We start from the raw sequence: 14,339 nt of genomic DNA, 5'->3' as shown, positions 1-14,339 counted from the left end.
CCTTTTCTAAGGCCTCCTCGTACACTGCCAATAACCGGGGCGACAGCTCATCCACGTACGCCTTATAGAAAGCTGTTGTCAGACCATCAGGTCCCGGCGCCTTGTCAGGCGGTAAGCTCTTGATAACTTGTGCCACATCTCCGGCGTCTATCGGGAGGTCCATATATTCTCTGTGGTTATTATTGAACCACGCCAACGCAATGGAATCCAGGAAGGATGCAAGCCCCTCCGGACACTCATCCTGGGTGTTGGTGTATAAACGAGAGTAAAACTCGGAGAATGCTCCTACAATGTCCCCTTTGTCATGAAGCAGCTGGCCAGTCGTCGTGCGCAGTTCATGAATATACGTCGCGGGACGCAGCGGCCTAATCATATTTGCCAGGACCTTCCCCGGTCTCCCACCCTCGCCGTAGCGCCTCTCCTCCGCATATTTCCCTAGAAATTTAACCTCCTGCATCGCCTCCTCGTCGTACTCCAATAATTTGGTTTTCAGCATCCCCGCCACCCCTGACTCTCCAGTCTCTAAGAAAGTGCGTTTGAGTCGTTTTATATCGGCTTCCAGCGCTACCAGGGTGCCCCGTATCGCCCCCAGTACACCTGCCTGTCGGGCTATACACTGGCCCCTGATGACAACCTTGAAGGCCTCCCACAAAGTCGCCTCCGTGTCCACCGATCCCACATTGCGCTCAAAGTAGTCAGTGATATCAGTCCGTATCTCCTCTTTGAATGCATCATCAAGTAATGCGTGAGGCGGAAGCCGCCACGAGAACGCCGGAAAAGGACCACCAGGGAGTAGTAACCTCAACATACAGGGTGCATGGTCGGACAACGAGCGGGGCATGTGCTCTACCTGCGCCGTCCACAGCGCGACGTCCCGCGACACCAGCCAGAAGTCAAGACGGGACCACGCGCCGCTATAAGCCGATATACAGGTGCCCTCCCTCAGGTCCCCATGTCAACCAGCGCACCATCCAGCAGTATTTCCCGCAGCGCGGAACTTGCCAACGGATTCAATGTGCGAGCTACCCCTTTCCTATCTACTTTGTCATCCAGTACTGCATTGAAATCACCTCCCCATACAATTGTATTGCACCCAGTGGCTTTCACTTGCCCCCAAAGCTTATGAAAGAAATCTGGGGAGTCAGCATTAGGCCCATACACAGCCACGAATACCACCGAAATTCCGCACACAATGCCCTGTACCAAAACATATCTACCCTCTGGGTCGCATTGAACAGAGCCCTCCCGCCAATCCAACCCGCGACGTATCAGTATCGCCACCCCCCGGGCATAGTTGGAATAGATAGCTGAATAAACGTGCCCCCATGTGGTGTGACGCAGTCTTTGGGCAGGGGCGGTGTTCAAATGAGTTTCCTGCAATAGGCAGACATCCACACAGTGCCGCACCAAATATGCATGTACCAACCTGGCCTTCCTGTGGTCGTTGAGCCCCCGAACATTCCAGGTAAGACAGTTCAAAGTTTTATCCACTCTGGGCATTCCCCACACACATTATGTAAAGTGCAGTAAGACATGTTGACAATGACCAGGCTGTACGTTCAAGACACCACGCAGATAGCATACAATAAAAGTTGGCAGTAAACAACAAAACAAAAACCCCAACCAACCGCCCTCCACCCACTCCAACCCCCCAACCGGGTCGTAGAGAAGCCATCCCCATACTATCCCCAAATCGACATTTAAATAAACAAGGGAACATTCCCGAGGGGGTGTGACGATGCCGGCTACTCCCCCGTGTAAAACGGGGTGGCCGGAAGATCTGCAGGGAATCCTGGCCACTCAAAACCTAATAATTTAGATCTATCTAGGATAGCAGATGTCAACGATTGAACACCGGGCATCACAAATGCACTACCCCTTCCAGCGGATAGAAGTCCACAGTCAAAAAGGAGCCATTCCCCTCAGGATATAGTAGATGGGACCCGCGTTTACTCATTGTCGCAGAGCCTGCTATCCATTGCCTCTGTAGCATCCTTGGGTCGTTGTGCGGATTTGCGTCCCACATGTTTGGTGAACTTCATCGCCTCTTTGGCATCGGTGAATATGTGGGCAGACCCCTCAAAGGACACCTTTAGCTTAGCTGGATAGAGGAGCGAGTACGGAATCTGCGCCTGCAGAAGAAGTCGCTTTGCAGGCAGAAATTCCCGGCGGGCAGCCTGGACAGCCGGGGTGAAGTCAGGGTAGAAGGAGATGTTATTGCCCTTGTGCGTGATGGTACCTCTTTCCCTTGCCAGTTTAAGGATCAAATCTCGGTCTTGGTAGTTCAAGATTCTCGCAATTATAGGCCGGGGCGGCGCTCCAACAGGGGGCCTCTGACCCAGCGAACTATGCGCCCTCTCCACCGCAAACACCGCTGAGAGATTAGGGTCAAACAATTTGTGTAGGAGTTCAGTGACATAGGTTTCCATTTTAGTTATGGCAGTGGTCTCCGGGACCCCCGTGACGCGTAGATTATTGCACCGGGACCGCGCTTCTAAGTCCTCATTCTTCACACGGATTATTCCCAATAATTTGTCCATATGCAGGAGCTGGTCCTTCGTTTCCACTTGGAACTCATGAGACTCAGACTGGCGAGCCTCAAGCGTGTCCAACCTCGTCTCGTGCGTCGCCACCTGTGTTTTCACAGAGTCCAACTGGCTGGTGAGGTTGTCCAGTTTAGTGTCAATATTGCGGAGGCTAGAACGCATCTCAAGCATCAGCGTGCGTAAATCTTCGCCATGATCGTCAGCGGCCAGGTCGCGCCCCTCGGCCGCCTGGGGCCCCTGCTCCAACTCTCCCTGACGTGTGGAGCGCTTATGGTCAAAGTTCAGCTTCGGTTGCTTAGAATCATGTTTACCCATGGTGAAGAGAGACCCACCGGGTCCCGCCGTGAACCACCAGCAAAGGCCCACAGCCTCCTCCACAACCGAAGAGCCGCAGCAGGACACCCCCACCTCCGCTGCGGCACTCCTGCTGACCGATCCCAAGATGGAAGCCGGAGGCACAGGCAGCGACCACCGCGCAATCCTCCCGGCAGCAGGTCCACACTCACAGGCCTCGAGAGCGTCGCCAGCACCTCCACCAGGTTACCCTAGACCGACTCCTCGCGTTGGACCAAAGCTACAGCCACGTTGTAGGCAGATGTCCACCAAGCCCTCCGCAGGCGCAGGGTGGCGGGGGGGCAGCCCCTCCGTTCACCCCCGTACTCACAAGTCAACTGGACAGACCACAGCAGCACCCGTCCCTGTAATCCACATTCCTCCTCCTGCACCGCGGTGTTGCACTCAGGTTCCCAGTCGCTTCACCACCGTCTCATCGGGTCATGCCACCAGCGTCGCCCGGGCAGAACAGGCACTCTTCACCGCCTCCAGAGCTCCAGATGTCTCCCGCAGGGTGCCCACGGCAGCCATGAGACCCCGTGCCAGCACCCCGCCGCTCATCGATCCTCGCACCACCTCGCTCTGGCTCCGGTGATTGATCCCAAAATGACAGCCGCCACCTTCAAAATCTGCCACTCGGGCACCCGCCGCGGGGTCAGCATCAACAACCTGCGGGCCACCCCGCCCGCCGGAGCTCAGTTCAAATGGCGCACAGACAGCTTTAATCAGGGTCCCACACCTATCCGGCGCCGTCCACGTCAGTGAGCAACGCTCCGATCTCCGAACTGTCACCCGTCTGCACGGCTCTCCGCAACTCCTCACATAATCAGCCCAAGGACCGCCTCAACACTGCAGCACTCACAGGATCCCTCAAGCGGCGCCAACAATGTAGGGACTCATCAGCGTCACAGCGCCGCTCCAGCCCAGGCCCCGCCGCCAGCACATGCCCCGGGCTCGAGTCACGGCTCACCCCCAAACGAGCTCCAGCAGGCTCTTCCGCCAAGTCCGCCCACAGGCTGTGCGGGTCCCGATCTCCTCCAAGGCGATGGAAGGCGGGAATATCGTACCTCCGCTGATGCCTCACCGCCACCTGTACTTTTTCTGCCGGTCTTGGCAGCTCAGGCACACCCCGGTGTGCAGGATAATTGAAGGATTTCGGTCCGGCCGGCGGAGCTCACTCAGAGAGCGGCCATCTCGCTGCTCAGCAGGCCACGCCCCCCCTCATTTAGCCATCTATATTAAAATGATTTGGAGGTAGAATTCTTCATGCTCATGTCTCCTCTCATGTAAATAACTGTTCTACCACCTCTGAACCACTGCAAGTAGGAATAAACTTCCTAAAATTCAAATTGTCTAAGGATTTTCCTCGACTGCTCCTCATGTAGCTGGGACTTGGAAGACTTCCACCAGCTTTCTATTTGATTGTTGCTCTCTATTTTGTTTGATTAATGACCCCTTTGTTGTCCTCCAGCACTATAAGATGACTACTTGTGGTTTGTAGCACTCCATACAAACCTACATTTAAGCAAGTAAATGTGAGGTGGAGTCTATGTCCCAGTACAATGTTGGTTTCAAAAAGTTGTAATCATGATTTATACATCACACATTTGGAACCAAAACCTCCCCTTACAAGAAAAACTTTGAAAACAACACTAGAAAACAAGAGAGTACACAGCTTGTAATGTACAGCTATACATGCTGCAGAACCAAAGGCCAGTGACTATTCTACTCTATACGTGCAATGGAACTGCTGCTTAACAGGTTTTCGACAAACAGAAAAGAAAAACAGCTTTGTTGAACATTGAGATGCAGTAAGGAGGAGTAAAAAGGAATTTGATTTCATTAAATGCTGTTATGAAGTTATTTGTCTTTCTACAGATTGGAAACTGAAGTTTACATAATGGCTTTTACGTGTTGATAGGGCATGGTGCTTCTATGTTTGCACGATTTTGTTGGAGATCTGTAGGCCCACTGTTTACACTGTTGGATCACCCGAGGTTGTAACCAAACCATATCAATGTTTTTTTTTATTCTACCATGGAAGCCCAGACATGTTTGAGTTGGCACATAATGGTACTCCATCACCAGATTGTAGATTTATTCTGGGCCTCACTCTCTTCCAGCACAACAGCAAGACCTTTTCCTCCCAGCTTTTTATGTATTCACACATGCACACATAGAAGTACATTTGTTTAATGTGTGCCTGTTTTACTATAAATTACGTCTACTCTTTATAACATCAGGTCTTTTACTCTAAAATAAAAAACACTTGAAAGGTGTTTGAGAAACCAGTTGCATGTCATATGTATAATGTTACCAGTATGAAAAATAGCAGTCCCAAATGAGCTTAATTGGTTGTATTAATTTGATATTCAGAATGAACTGTTGTGTTTCAACCAAGAAAAACTCCAAATGTTTTTGTTGGTTTTGTTCTTAGACTCTGGCCTGCAAGGATTACGTGAAAAAGGTCAAGTCCTCCTCGATCAAATCACTGGTCAGGCAGCCTGGGCTTATGGAAAGGATGTATCTGTTGAAAATAAAGAAAACGTTGATCACATTCAAGGGGTGATGGAGGATATGCAACTTAGAAAACAACGGTACAGTACTGAACTCTGCTCCACTGTCTGACTTTCTGTTAAAATAAGGACTATTAAATAAATGTATTTTAATATCGATTAGCACACAAAACATACATTTCGGATTATACCATGTTCTCTAGTATTATATATTTCATAGACTCAGATGCTTGAATTTTCTGTCATTAAGCTGGGAAATCCTAACCTCCCCTCCCCACCTCCATCCCCACCCACCCCCACCCCTCTCTTTCGGATTAACAATAAATATTGTTGAAATACTGATAAACTCCAGAACTATGGCATTTTAGTAGTGTATTTACCTCACTGAAATGCAGCCATTCTTTATACAGTGAGTTGAATTTCACTGAGAACTACAGACTACCACAGCTCAGTTTGGCTACTCCTGTGTCCCCGGAATTTCAGTTTTTTTCCTTTTGTTATTGAGGAGGTTGTTGAGTATGTTGAGGAGGAACAGAAGCTATATGTTGCCTCTGTGATGGGCTAGCTCCCTGACTAGTGGCACAGGTGACCATTGAAGCTAAACTTGTTTTGCCAGTTTTTAAAATAGATTGCCCATCATTTGTTAAAATGATTGAAGAAATCCACTGGAAGCTGTACTGTCGGTGCTTCCATGGGATCATGTCTATCCCTAGCCTAGTATCACTGGTAATTGGGGATCATTGTCCTACCACCGGGTGTTCTAGAGACGTCCAGACTTCTCTTACAGACACACCCTTCTTGGAGCTAGGCTGCTTAGTGAGAAAGCAGATTCCAGGAAACTGTTTGTTTTATTTGATATCTCTCTTCTTCCATCCGCAGGATCAGAAATTCTCTGTATATATGAAGGACCTTTCCTACTGCCAGATACAACTCTTAGCTCAGTCCTTTTGTGGCTTTGGGGGTAGAGGTGCTGGTCAGGAGCAATGCCACCATCATTTCCAACTGTCCTTCTCCTTCTTTTCACCTGCTGCCAATGCCACGTCTCTCTAATTCTACCTCCAGCTGCTGTGTGAAGCAGGTAGAAAGCTAGGGTGCTATTACCTCAGACCAGTAGGCCCTTAACATTGTTCACTTGTGTTATGCCCTCCCTTTCTTGGCTATTCCTCCCCGCATCCTCCTGGTTTGTGCTCAACCATGATCAAATCATGGCAATATTCGTTCCATGGAGGTTCAGATGTTGCTCACCAAAGGCATGCTCAAGGTGGTGCCAAGGCAGAGTTGGTGTTTGATAGAAATCCTGATAAATTTCTGTACCCTGAGGAAGACTGGGGACTGAGTTTGATCCTAGCCCTCAGACTCTTGAACGTCTTCCTCAGGAAGGAGAGTTCATAATGTCACTGGCTGAGGTTTGGGTGTTCCTTTACACTGAGGACGGGATGGTGTCCTTGGACTTGCAGGATGTGTAGTTCCATGCACATATCCTGCATCCTCACAGGCAGTACCTACGCTTTGTGGTGGTGTCAAACCATTTTCAATTACCGTTCTGCCCTTTGACCTGACCTCAGCCCCTATGACATTCCTTAAAATCATATTGGTGATCGCAGCCCATCTTCTCACAGTGGGAATATATGTATTCCAGCCTTGACTGTTGGCTCCTTGAAGGTAAGCTTACAACAACTAGTCTCAGACCACCTGCGGTTGAAAGTTCCTATGCTGTCCACCTTGGGGTTTTCACACAATGAGCTGAAATTCTAGCTTCAGCATGTGCAAGGGGTTCTTTTTACATGAACAATTCAGGGTATGGTGGCTTCAAAGGACTTTCTGCCCTCGCAGTGAGTTCAGGACATTCATTGCTATGATCTCGATGTTTCTGGAGCAAACACTTGTTCCAGCCTTCTTGGTCCTGAGACTTCATGCTCTTTGGCACATGGGACTGCAGTGGAACCTTCGCTGTCCGTTGGTCAAGCACTATGGATGTCTTTGAGACAAAATCTGCACTGTTGGATCGCAGATGCCCACCTGATCTGTGGCAGACTATTCTCCTTACCCTAATCTGAAGTCACAGCAGTGACAGATGTGCCCTATCTTTTTTGGGGAGGTATCTGAAGTTTCAGGACCTCTTGTCATTGGTGGAGCTACATCATCAGTTGCCTCCTTTGGTGTTGCGTATCCTCTGTCTGACCACCATGGCATTTCAGCTTTACATCAAGTGTAGGTCAGTTCAAGTCCTCAGGGACAACGTGACCGCCAGGTGGTGAAGTGAGGCCTTGAGCTCTCTGTTTCAAAGCTTAGAGGGTTTTGTGGTGGCTGGAATATAATGGGTTTTCCTGATGGTCAGTCGCCTGGCAAGTTCTCACAAAGTCAGACAAGAGAAACTCAGCGGGTGTTGTCTCGACAATCAGGAGGAGTGTCTGCACCAAGATGTGGCACAGGGCATCTTCGCCTAGTGGGTTGTACCCTTAGTATCTCTGTTTGCTACTTCTAAGAACTCTCAGTACATGGCCCTTTGTGCTTTGGACCCCAAGGAGACACCCCACATCTTCTGTGGGATCAGTCTTCTTATTATAGTTTTCTCCACTCCCGCCAATTCCTTAGGTCTTCAAGAGGATCGAATGAGAGCAGGTCCAACTTACCTGATAACACGAGATGGAGTTGAACAAAGGAAAGTCGGTTGAAATGCCCCTTATTATGATTGATAATCCTTTGCATCAAATTGTTGTGTCTTTGCCAAAAAGGATCTTCCGGAGGGCCTTTAGCCTACTACACCAGGACAAAGTCCACCTCTACAGCCATGGATTGGAGTTATCCTGTTTTGGAAAACTACCAAGCCACCATGTAGGCATCTGTCCATACTTTGACCAGGCGTTACTATATAAACTCTCATTTTTTCTGGGAGGGTAATTTTCCCTGCTTGGTCTCACAAGACTTCTTGGTGAAAATCCACACCTCAGAATCACTTCCTTGAGGAAAATTGCTTTGGTATTGATTCACATGGTCAGGAATCTTCAGTTTAAGTCCAGCAGAAGAACAAGTTACTTACCTTCAGCAACACTCTTTCTGTAGCTATTCTATCTAGCTAGCTTCTTCATCTCCTAACCTTCTCCCCCTTCTGTGGAGGGAACTTTAGGGTAGCAATAAGTTTCCAGGTTAATTTGCACATACTGTCAATATTACAATTTGTCAGTAACACTTTGCATCTAGGGGTGCAGACTTCGTCATGGTATAAACTAACTTCTGATGGATACTTCTAGCTGCATATTCCTAACCAGTTGTGTTCTCTCAAGTACCACACTAGATCTGGAAACTTTTGCCTGCAAAAGCTCCTGTTTGCCAGTGGGTGGTTCCCCCAAACACCACCTCAACCTCCTGGAAAGCAGCTTCACCCTCTCTCCAGAAGTGACAACTTGTATGTAGGCACCACCCCGTGCACAGATATTATGTTCCTTTCTTTCCTGCATCCATCAATGCGGATCCTGGAAAACCTCCCTGAACTTTTCGTCAGAAAACAGATGTTGCCCATGAATCTGCACAATGAATGCCTTTGCTGCTTAGGTTCCAAGCATGATTCAAAGTCTTATGACAAGTTTTTCCTGATGCACCACAAGGTTACAGGCAAAGTTTAGCAAAGTATACGTCGCTGAGCACAAGCAGTGAGTTCAGACATACTTGAAAGCTCAGACTCGCTCGTGATCTAAGACAGAATGGTAGTCTACTCCCCATTGCGTAGTTGCCGCTGGATGCGGAGTTGATTGACCCAACCTAACCTTTCAAGCACCGTTAGGACCTTGGATCTGCTGGTGCCTTTAGTTGAACTTCTGCCGGCAGGGCTGTTTCTGATTGATTCCCCTAGGCCAGGCCCATTGTTGGCACCATGCCACATCTACAAATCTTTGCCAAAGGCAGCGCCTGGTTGGGTTAGTTTGCCACCAGCCTCTACTCAAGAGGTTTCAGTTTCAGATCTGCCCCAGGTTCCAGTTCCAGATTTGCTGCAGACTTCTACTAGAACTCCTTCAGTGTCATACGTCTAAATCACCAAAGCCCAGCCCCTAGTCTAATAAGACTTGCCTACAATGTATTACAGGCAGTTGAAGGCAGTTTTAAAAAAAAATCTGATTCTGACACTGCACTGGCATTCAGCATATTCACCATAATGATGATCACAGAGGAAGCAGACAATTAGCTCCCTCCTCAGTTCAATGATGCTGGTTTGTATTTAGACCTCTAGAATGCCATTAGTCGAGACTCCACTCCTGAGACTAAACTGGACTCAGCATTAACCTTGCACGCCCCGTAAACCGGCCCACCACCAGAGAGAATATCTCTTTCACTGTGGTGGTTTGCAGAACTGCAGGGGCATTGGAATTATAGCTCCCTACTGTGGATATTTACGGTGAACGTTTGTGGCCAAGACCTACGATTCCAACCAGTTGTTGCCTTTCAGTGACACCATGAAGGAGTCTTAGGTGGCGGTATGGCACAAGTCTTGCTCAGTGCTATTAATGAGCTGACGTATTGCTAGTTACCAACAAACCTATCTAAGGGGGCCCACTTTTTCTGAAAGAGTATCCTGTACCGGAAAACCTATTCATAATCACTTTTGTGAGTATGACAAATCCCAATGCCTTACACAAGCTCTACCATACAAGGAATCAGATCAAACTGACATATTGGGAAAGAGTCTTCTACGCTAGTCTAGCTCCAAAATCACATAATTCTCTTTGCTTTTTGGGGTGGTATGCACATGCCGTCTGGATCTGATAAAAAATTCTAGTTGCAAATTCCTTACCTTTGAATTTCCCCCAGGTGCAAGCTTGATCTGGGGGATTTTCTGAGCAATAGCCTTGCATGCCGCTAGGTGGCGTCAATCTGCTCTGCATCCGGCGGTGGTGTTCATATTGGATATTACATTGCAGGTCCTATATAGGGACCATGCTGGCGTGCTGACGTCAGCTTTTTTCTTTCCACACCAGCTAGTGCCGATCCGAAGAGAGCTACTCCTCAGTCACTTTTTGACTGGCCTTTTTTTGGCTTTTTGTCAAAGATCTTTTGGGTTCTCTGCTCCTGGTGCGTTGAGGATGTCATAGAAGAAGGCCGGGTTTAAGCCTTGCAGGTCATGTCATTGGGTGATGTCGGTGACGGATCTGCACCTCGTGTGTCTTTGGAGCAAGACCACGACCCAAACTCGTATCCCGAGTGTCGGGCGTTGTATCTGAAGGCTCTGAGGGAGCGGTCCCTGAAGCCTATGGCTACCGATGCTCGACTCCGCGCCAGTCAATCTCACGGTCCAGAGGAAGGTCACCAGAACGGTGCTGAGTCCTCGATCGTCGACATCACACTCCACATCCTCAGGACGATACAGTAAGTCGAGGCACAAGAAGAAAAGCAAGAAGCGTTCTTCGACTTCTCAGCCGACAAGATGAGGGCGTGTCGATGCTCTAGGCCCCGTTCCTAGGGACCTGCACCCGGGCAGACTCCACACCTCTCCAAGTTTCTGGGAGCCAGAGCACCAACTTCAAGAATTTTATGAAGCTATGTGCCTCCTTTTTGGGCAGCCCGACTCCACTAGAGTGCCTTAGAGTCCCGCAGAGTCGGAAGGGACACCTTTGGGTTCTGTGCCAACTACTCTGGCCACGGGCAGTGCCATTCCCATTCTCATTGCTAAATTGTACACAGAGCCGAATGGGTGTTGTACGACTCCGACGCGGGCAGGAGTCTTGCCTCCTATGTCAGATCCTGGGCCCCTTTCTTATGGGCTAGGGTAATGTAAGGAATAGAAGGGGTCGCTGGAACCTTTAAAATACCAGCTCCAAGATCCTATGAACTGGCATACAGACTTGGGTGGGGCCAGCGGGCTGGATACTTCTCCAGGCACTGGCATGCTTTCCCCTCCTACCGCGACTACAGAAGAGGAGCTTCCTACTCAATGGTAGTGAGAAGAGCAGCTGAGGTCTTGGAACTCGAGTTGCCTTTGGTGGCAGTCAGGACTAACCTCCTGACATGTGCTTCAGCCTTGAGTTTCCTCCTCTGAATCCATGCTCCCCTCTATTGAAACCCTTACGGATGTCCTACTGGGTACCTGGTCCAACCCAGCACAGGGGCTCCTGTGAACAGGACAGATTTCACATCACCATCACCCCACTCCAAGGGACCCAAACTTTCTGACTCAACACACAACCCCTGAGAGCTTGGCTATCCAAGCCTCCACTTCCCAGGGCGCATTCCCTTCTGCACTCCTGGATAGGGAATCCAGAAGGTGGGATACACCTGAGAAGAACGCTTTTTCTTCCACCAGCCTAGCATTGCGGTTCGTGAACACTGCATGCCTTTTGGCTGGTTATTCCCACTCTCTGTGGGATATGGTTGCTCGAGTGCTGCCACAGGTACTAGAGTAGGCCCGGGCTGCACTCTCTCAGGCAGATGCCAATGGGAGAGACACAGCAAAGTTCACCATACATTGTGGACTGGACACGACTGACTCGCTGGGCAGAGCAGTTTCGTCCACAGCGGCTCTGAGGTGCCAATGCCCAGGTGAGGACGTCTGGATCTCCAGGGGATTTCCAGGCTACTTTGATGGACATGCCCTTTGATGACATCCCTCTCTTCAGGGACAAACCAGTCTCGGTGCTCAAGCACTTCAAGGATTCTCATGCTACAGCCAGGTCCTAAGGCCTCGTGGCAGCCCATCGTCTCCCCCAGTCTGCCTTTTGCCCTTTTCATGACTACGGAAGAGGCCTCCAACCGCGTCCATTCCCGGCCGGCCACGCATGCTTTCCATCTTCTGCGTGGCCGAGGGCATGGGATCCATCAACCTTGTGGATCATGGAGCCAGCAGTCTGGCAAGTCCACCTCCCCCCCCCCCCCCCACTCATCTGGAACAGCAGCCTTTAATCCTTCTTAGTCTCACTGTCCACCCAGGGCCAGTCGTAGGCAGGATTTGCAATCACCTGCTCCAGTGGCAGTCTGTCACATCAGACATGTGGGTGTTTTCAGATTGTCCGAAGGGACTACTTGCTCCCCTTTGAGACTACCCCTCCATCCATACCACCATCATATGATCGTATGACGAAGGATCACCTGTCCCTTCTCTACGAGGAAGTTATGGCTCTCCTGGCCAAGGAAGTTATAGAGAGGGTTCCCGTGCCAGAATTAGGTTGTGGTTGCCATTCCTGCTACTGTGGGATACGGTTGCGCAAGTGCTGCCACAGGTCCCAGAGGATGCCTGGGTTGTACTCTCTCAGGCAGTTGCCAATGGGAGAGACACAGCAAAGTTAATTATCAGTTGTGGACTGGACACGACTGACTCTATGGGCAAAGTAGTTTTGTCGACAGTGGATCTGAGGTGCCACGCCGGGTTTAGGACGTCTGGCCTTTTGGGGGATTTCCAGGCTATTTTGATGAACATGCCCTTTGATGGCATCCCTCTCTTCAGAGACAAGGCAGTCTCAGTGATTGAGCACTTCAAGGATTTCCGTGCTACGGCCAGGTACTAAGGCCTCCTGGCAGACCCTAATCCCCCCTCACCCCCAGTCTGCATTTCACCTTTTTCATGACTATGCAAGGGCCTTCCAACCGCTTCCTTTCCCGGCCAGACACTGTGCCACGCGTGGTTTCCATCCTCTCTGTGGTCGAGGGCGTGGGATCCATCAACCTCGTGGATCAGGCAGCCAGTGGCCTGGCAGTCCACCCACACCCCTCCCCCTTGTGGAACAGCAGCCTTTAAGCCTCCTTCCTAGTCTCACTCCCCACCCAGGGTTGGTCGGAGGCAGGATTCACCATCACTTGCTCCGCTAGCAGTCCATCACATCAAACCGGTGGGTTTTTCAGATTGTCCGAAGGGGCTACTTCCTCCCCTATGAGACTACCCCTCCATCCATGCCACCATCTTACGATTGGATGCCGGAGGATCACCTGTCCCTTCTCCACAAGGAAGTTATGGTTCTCTTGTCTTAGAGAGCAATAGAGAGGGTTCCCATGCCAGAAGTAGGTCGTGGTTGCTATTCCTGCAACTTTCTGGTGCCCAAAAAAGGACAAGGGCCTCTGCCCTATCCCAAACATTTGATCACTCAATGTCTTCCTCAAAAAGGAGAAGTCCAAAATGCTCACTCTGGCTCAGGTTTTACCTGCCTTGGACCCAGGAGACTATGGTAGCGTTGGACTTGCAGGACACTTATTTTCATATTCCAGTCCTGCTTCCCCACAGACGTTACTTGCGGTTCACGGTAGGCCATGATCACTTTGAGTTCACTGGGCTCCCCTTTGGTCTTACCAGCGCCCTGGGGTTGTTCACCAAGGTGATGGCAGTGGTCACCGCTCATCTGCGCAGATAAGGGTTTTCAGTCTTCCCCTAGCTCGACGACCGGCATTTGAAGGCGGGTTCGCCCCAGGCTATCATCTCCCACCCCCAGACTATGTTGGACCTCCTGTATTTTCTGGGGTTCACCATAAACATGCTGAAGACACACCTGACTGCCTCGTAGGTGCTCCCTTTCATTGGAGCTTTTCTGGACACACTGCAGTTTCGGGCTTATACTCTGGAGCGACGAGTCCAGGATATTCAGGCTATGATGCTGATGTTTCAGACTATGCCCTGGATTTTGGTTAGAATTACTCCTGCCTCCTGCTGGTGACATATGCCAGATGGCATATGCAGGCGCTACAGTGGGACCTGAAGTTCCAGTGGGTGCAGCATCATGGAAATCTCTCCAACAAGGTCCAGGTCCCGGAGGCAGATCCCTTTCCCTTCTCCAACCAGATCTGACAGTAGTGACAGATGCGTCACGCCTGGGATTGGGGGGAGTGGGGGCATCTGGGAGAGGTGGAGATCGGAGGCATCTGGTCTCTAGCAGAGGCTGGGCTCCACATCAATCTGTTGGAGCTCTGTGCGATACGGTTAGCATGAGAGGTATTTCTTCCCTCTGTCATTGGGAAAATGATGCAGGTGTTC

General features: G+C 50.1%; 1 protein-coding gene across 3 annotated transcripts in view; it reads left to right on the top strand.

Annotated features, from left to right (window-relative positions):
- SESTD1 (SEC14 and spectrin domain containing 1) overlaps positions 1 to 14,339 on the top strand; it is a 355,047-nt gene that overhangs the window by 260,575 nt on the left and 80,133 nt on the right. For all 3 annotated transcript variants that reach the window (XM_069225441.1, XM_069225439.1, XM_069225440.1), the window contains one exon: positions 5,317 to 5,476. In XM_069225441.1, the coding sequence (XP_069081542.1) occupies positions 5,317 to 5,476 (160 nt within the window). The remainder of the gene's footprint in view (positions 1 to 5,316; positions 5,477 to 14,339) is intronic.

This window comes from Pleurodeles waltl, chromosome 3_1, assembly GCF_031143425.1.
Source record: "Pleurodeles waltl isolate 20211129_DDA chromosome 3_1, aPleWal1.hap1.20221129, whole genome shotgun sequence".
Lineage (NCBI taxonomy): Eukaryota > Metazoa > Chordata > Amphibia > Caudata > Salamandridae > Pleurodeles > Pleurodeles waltl.
The sequence above is the reverse complement of the archived record's forward strand: the minus strand, read 5'-3'. Positions and strand labels throughout refer to the sequence as shown.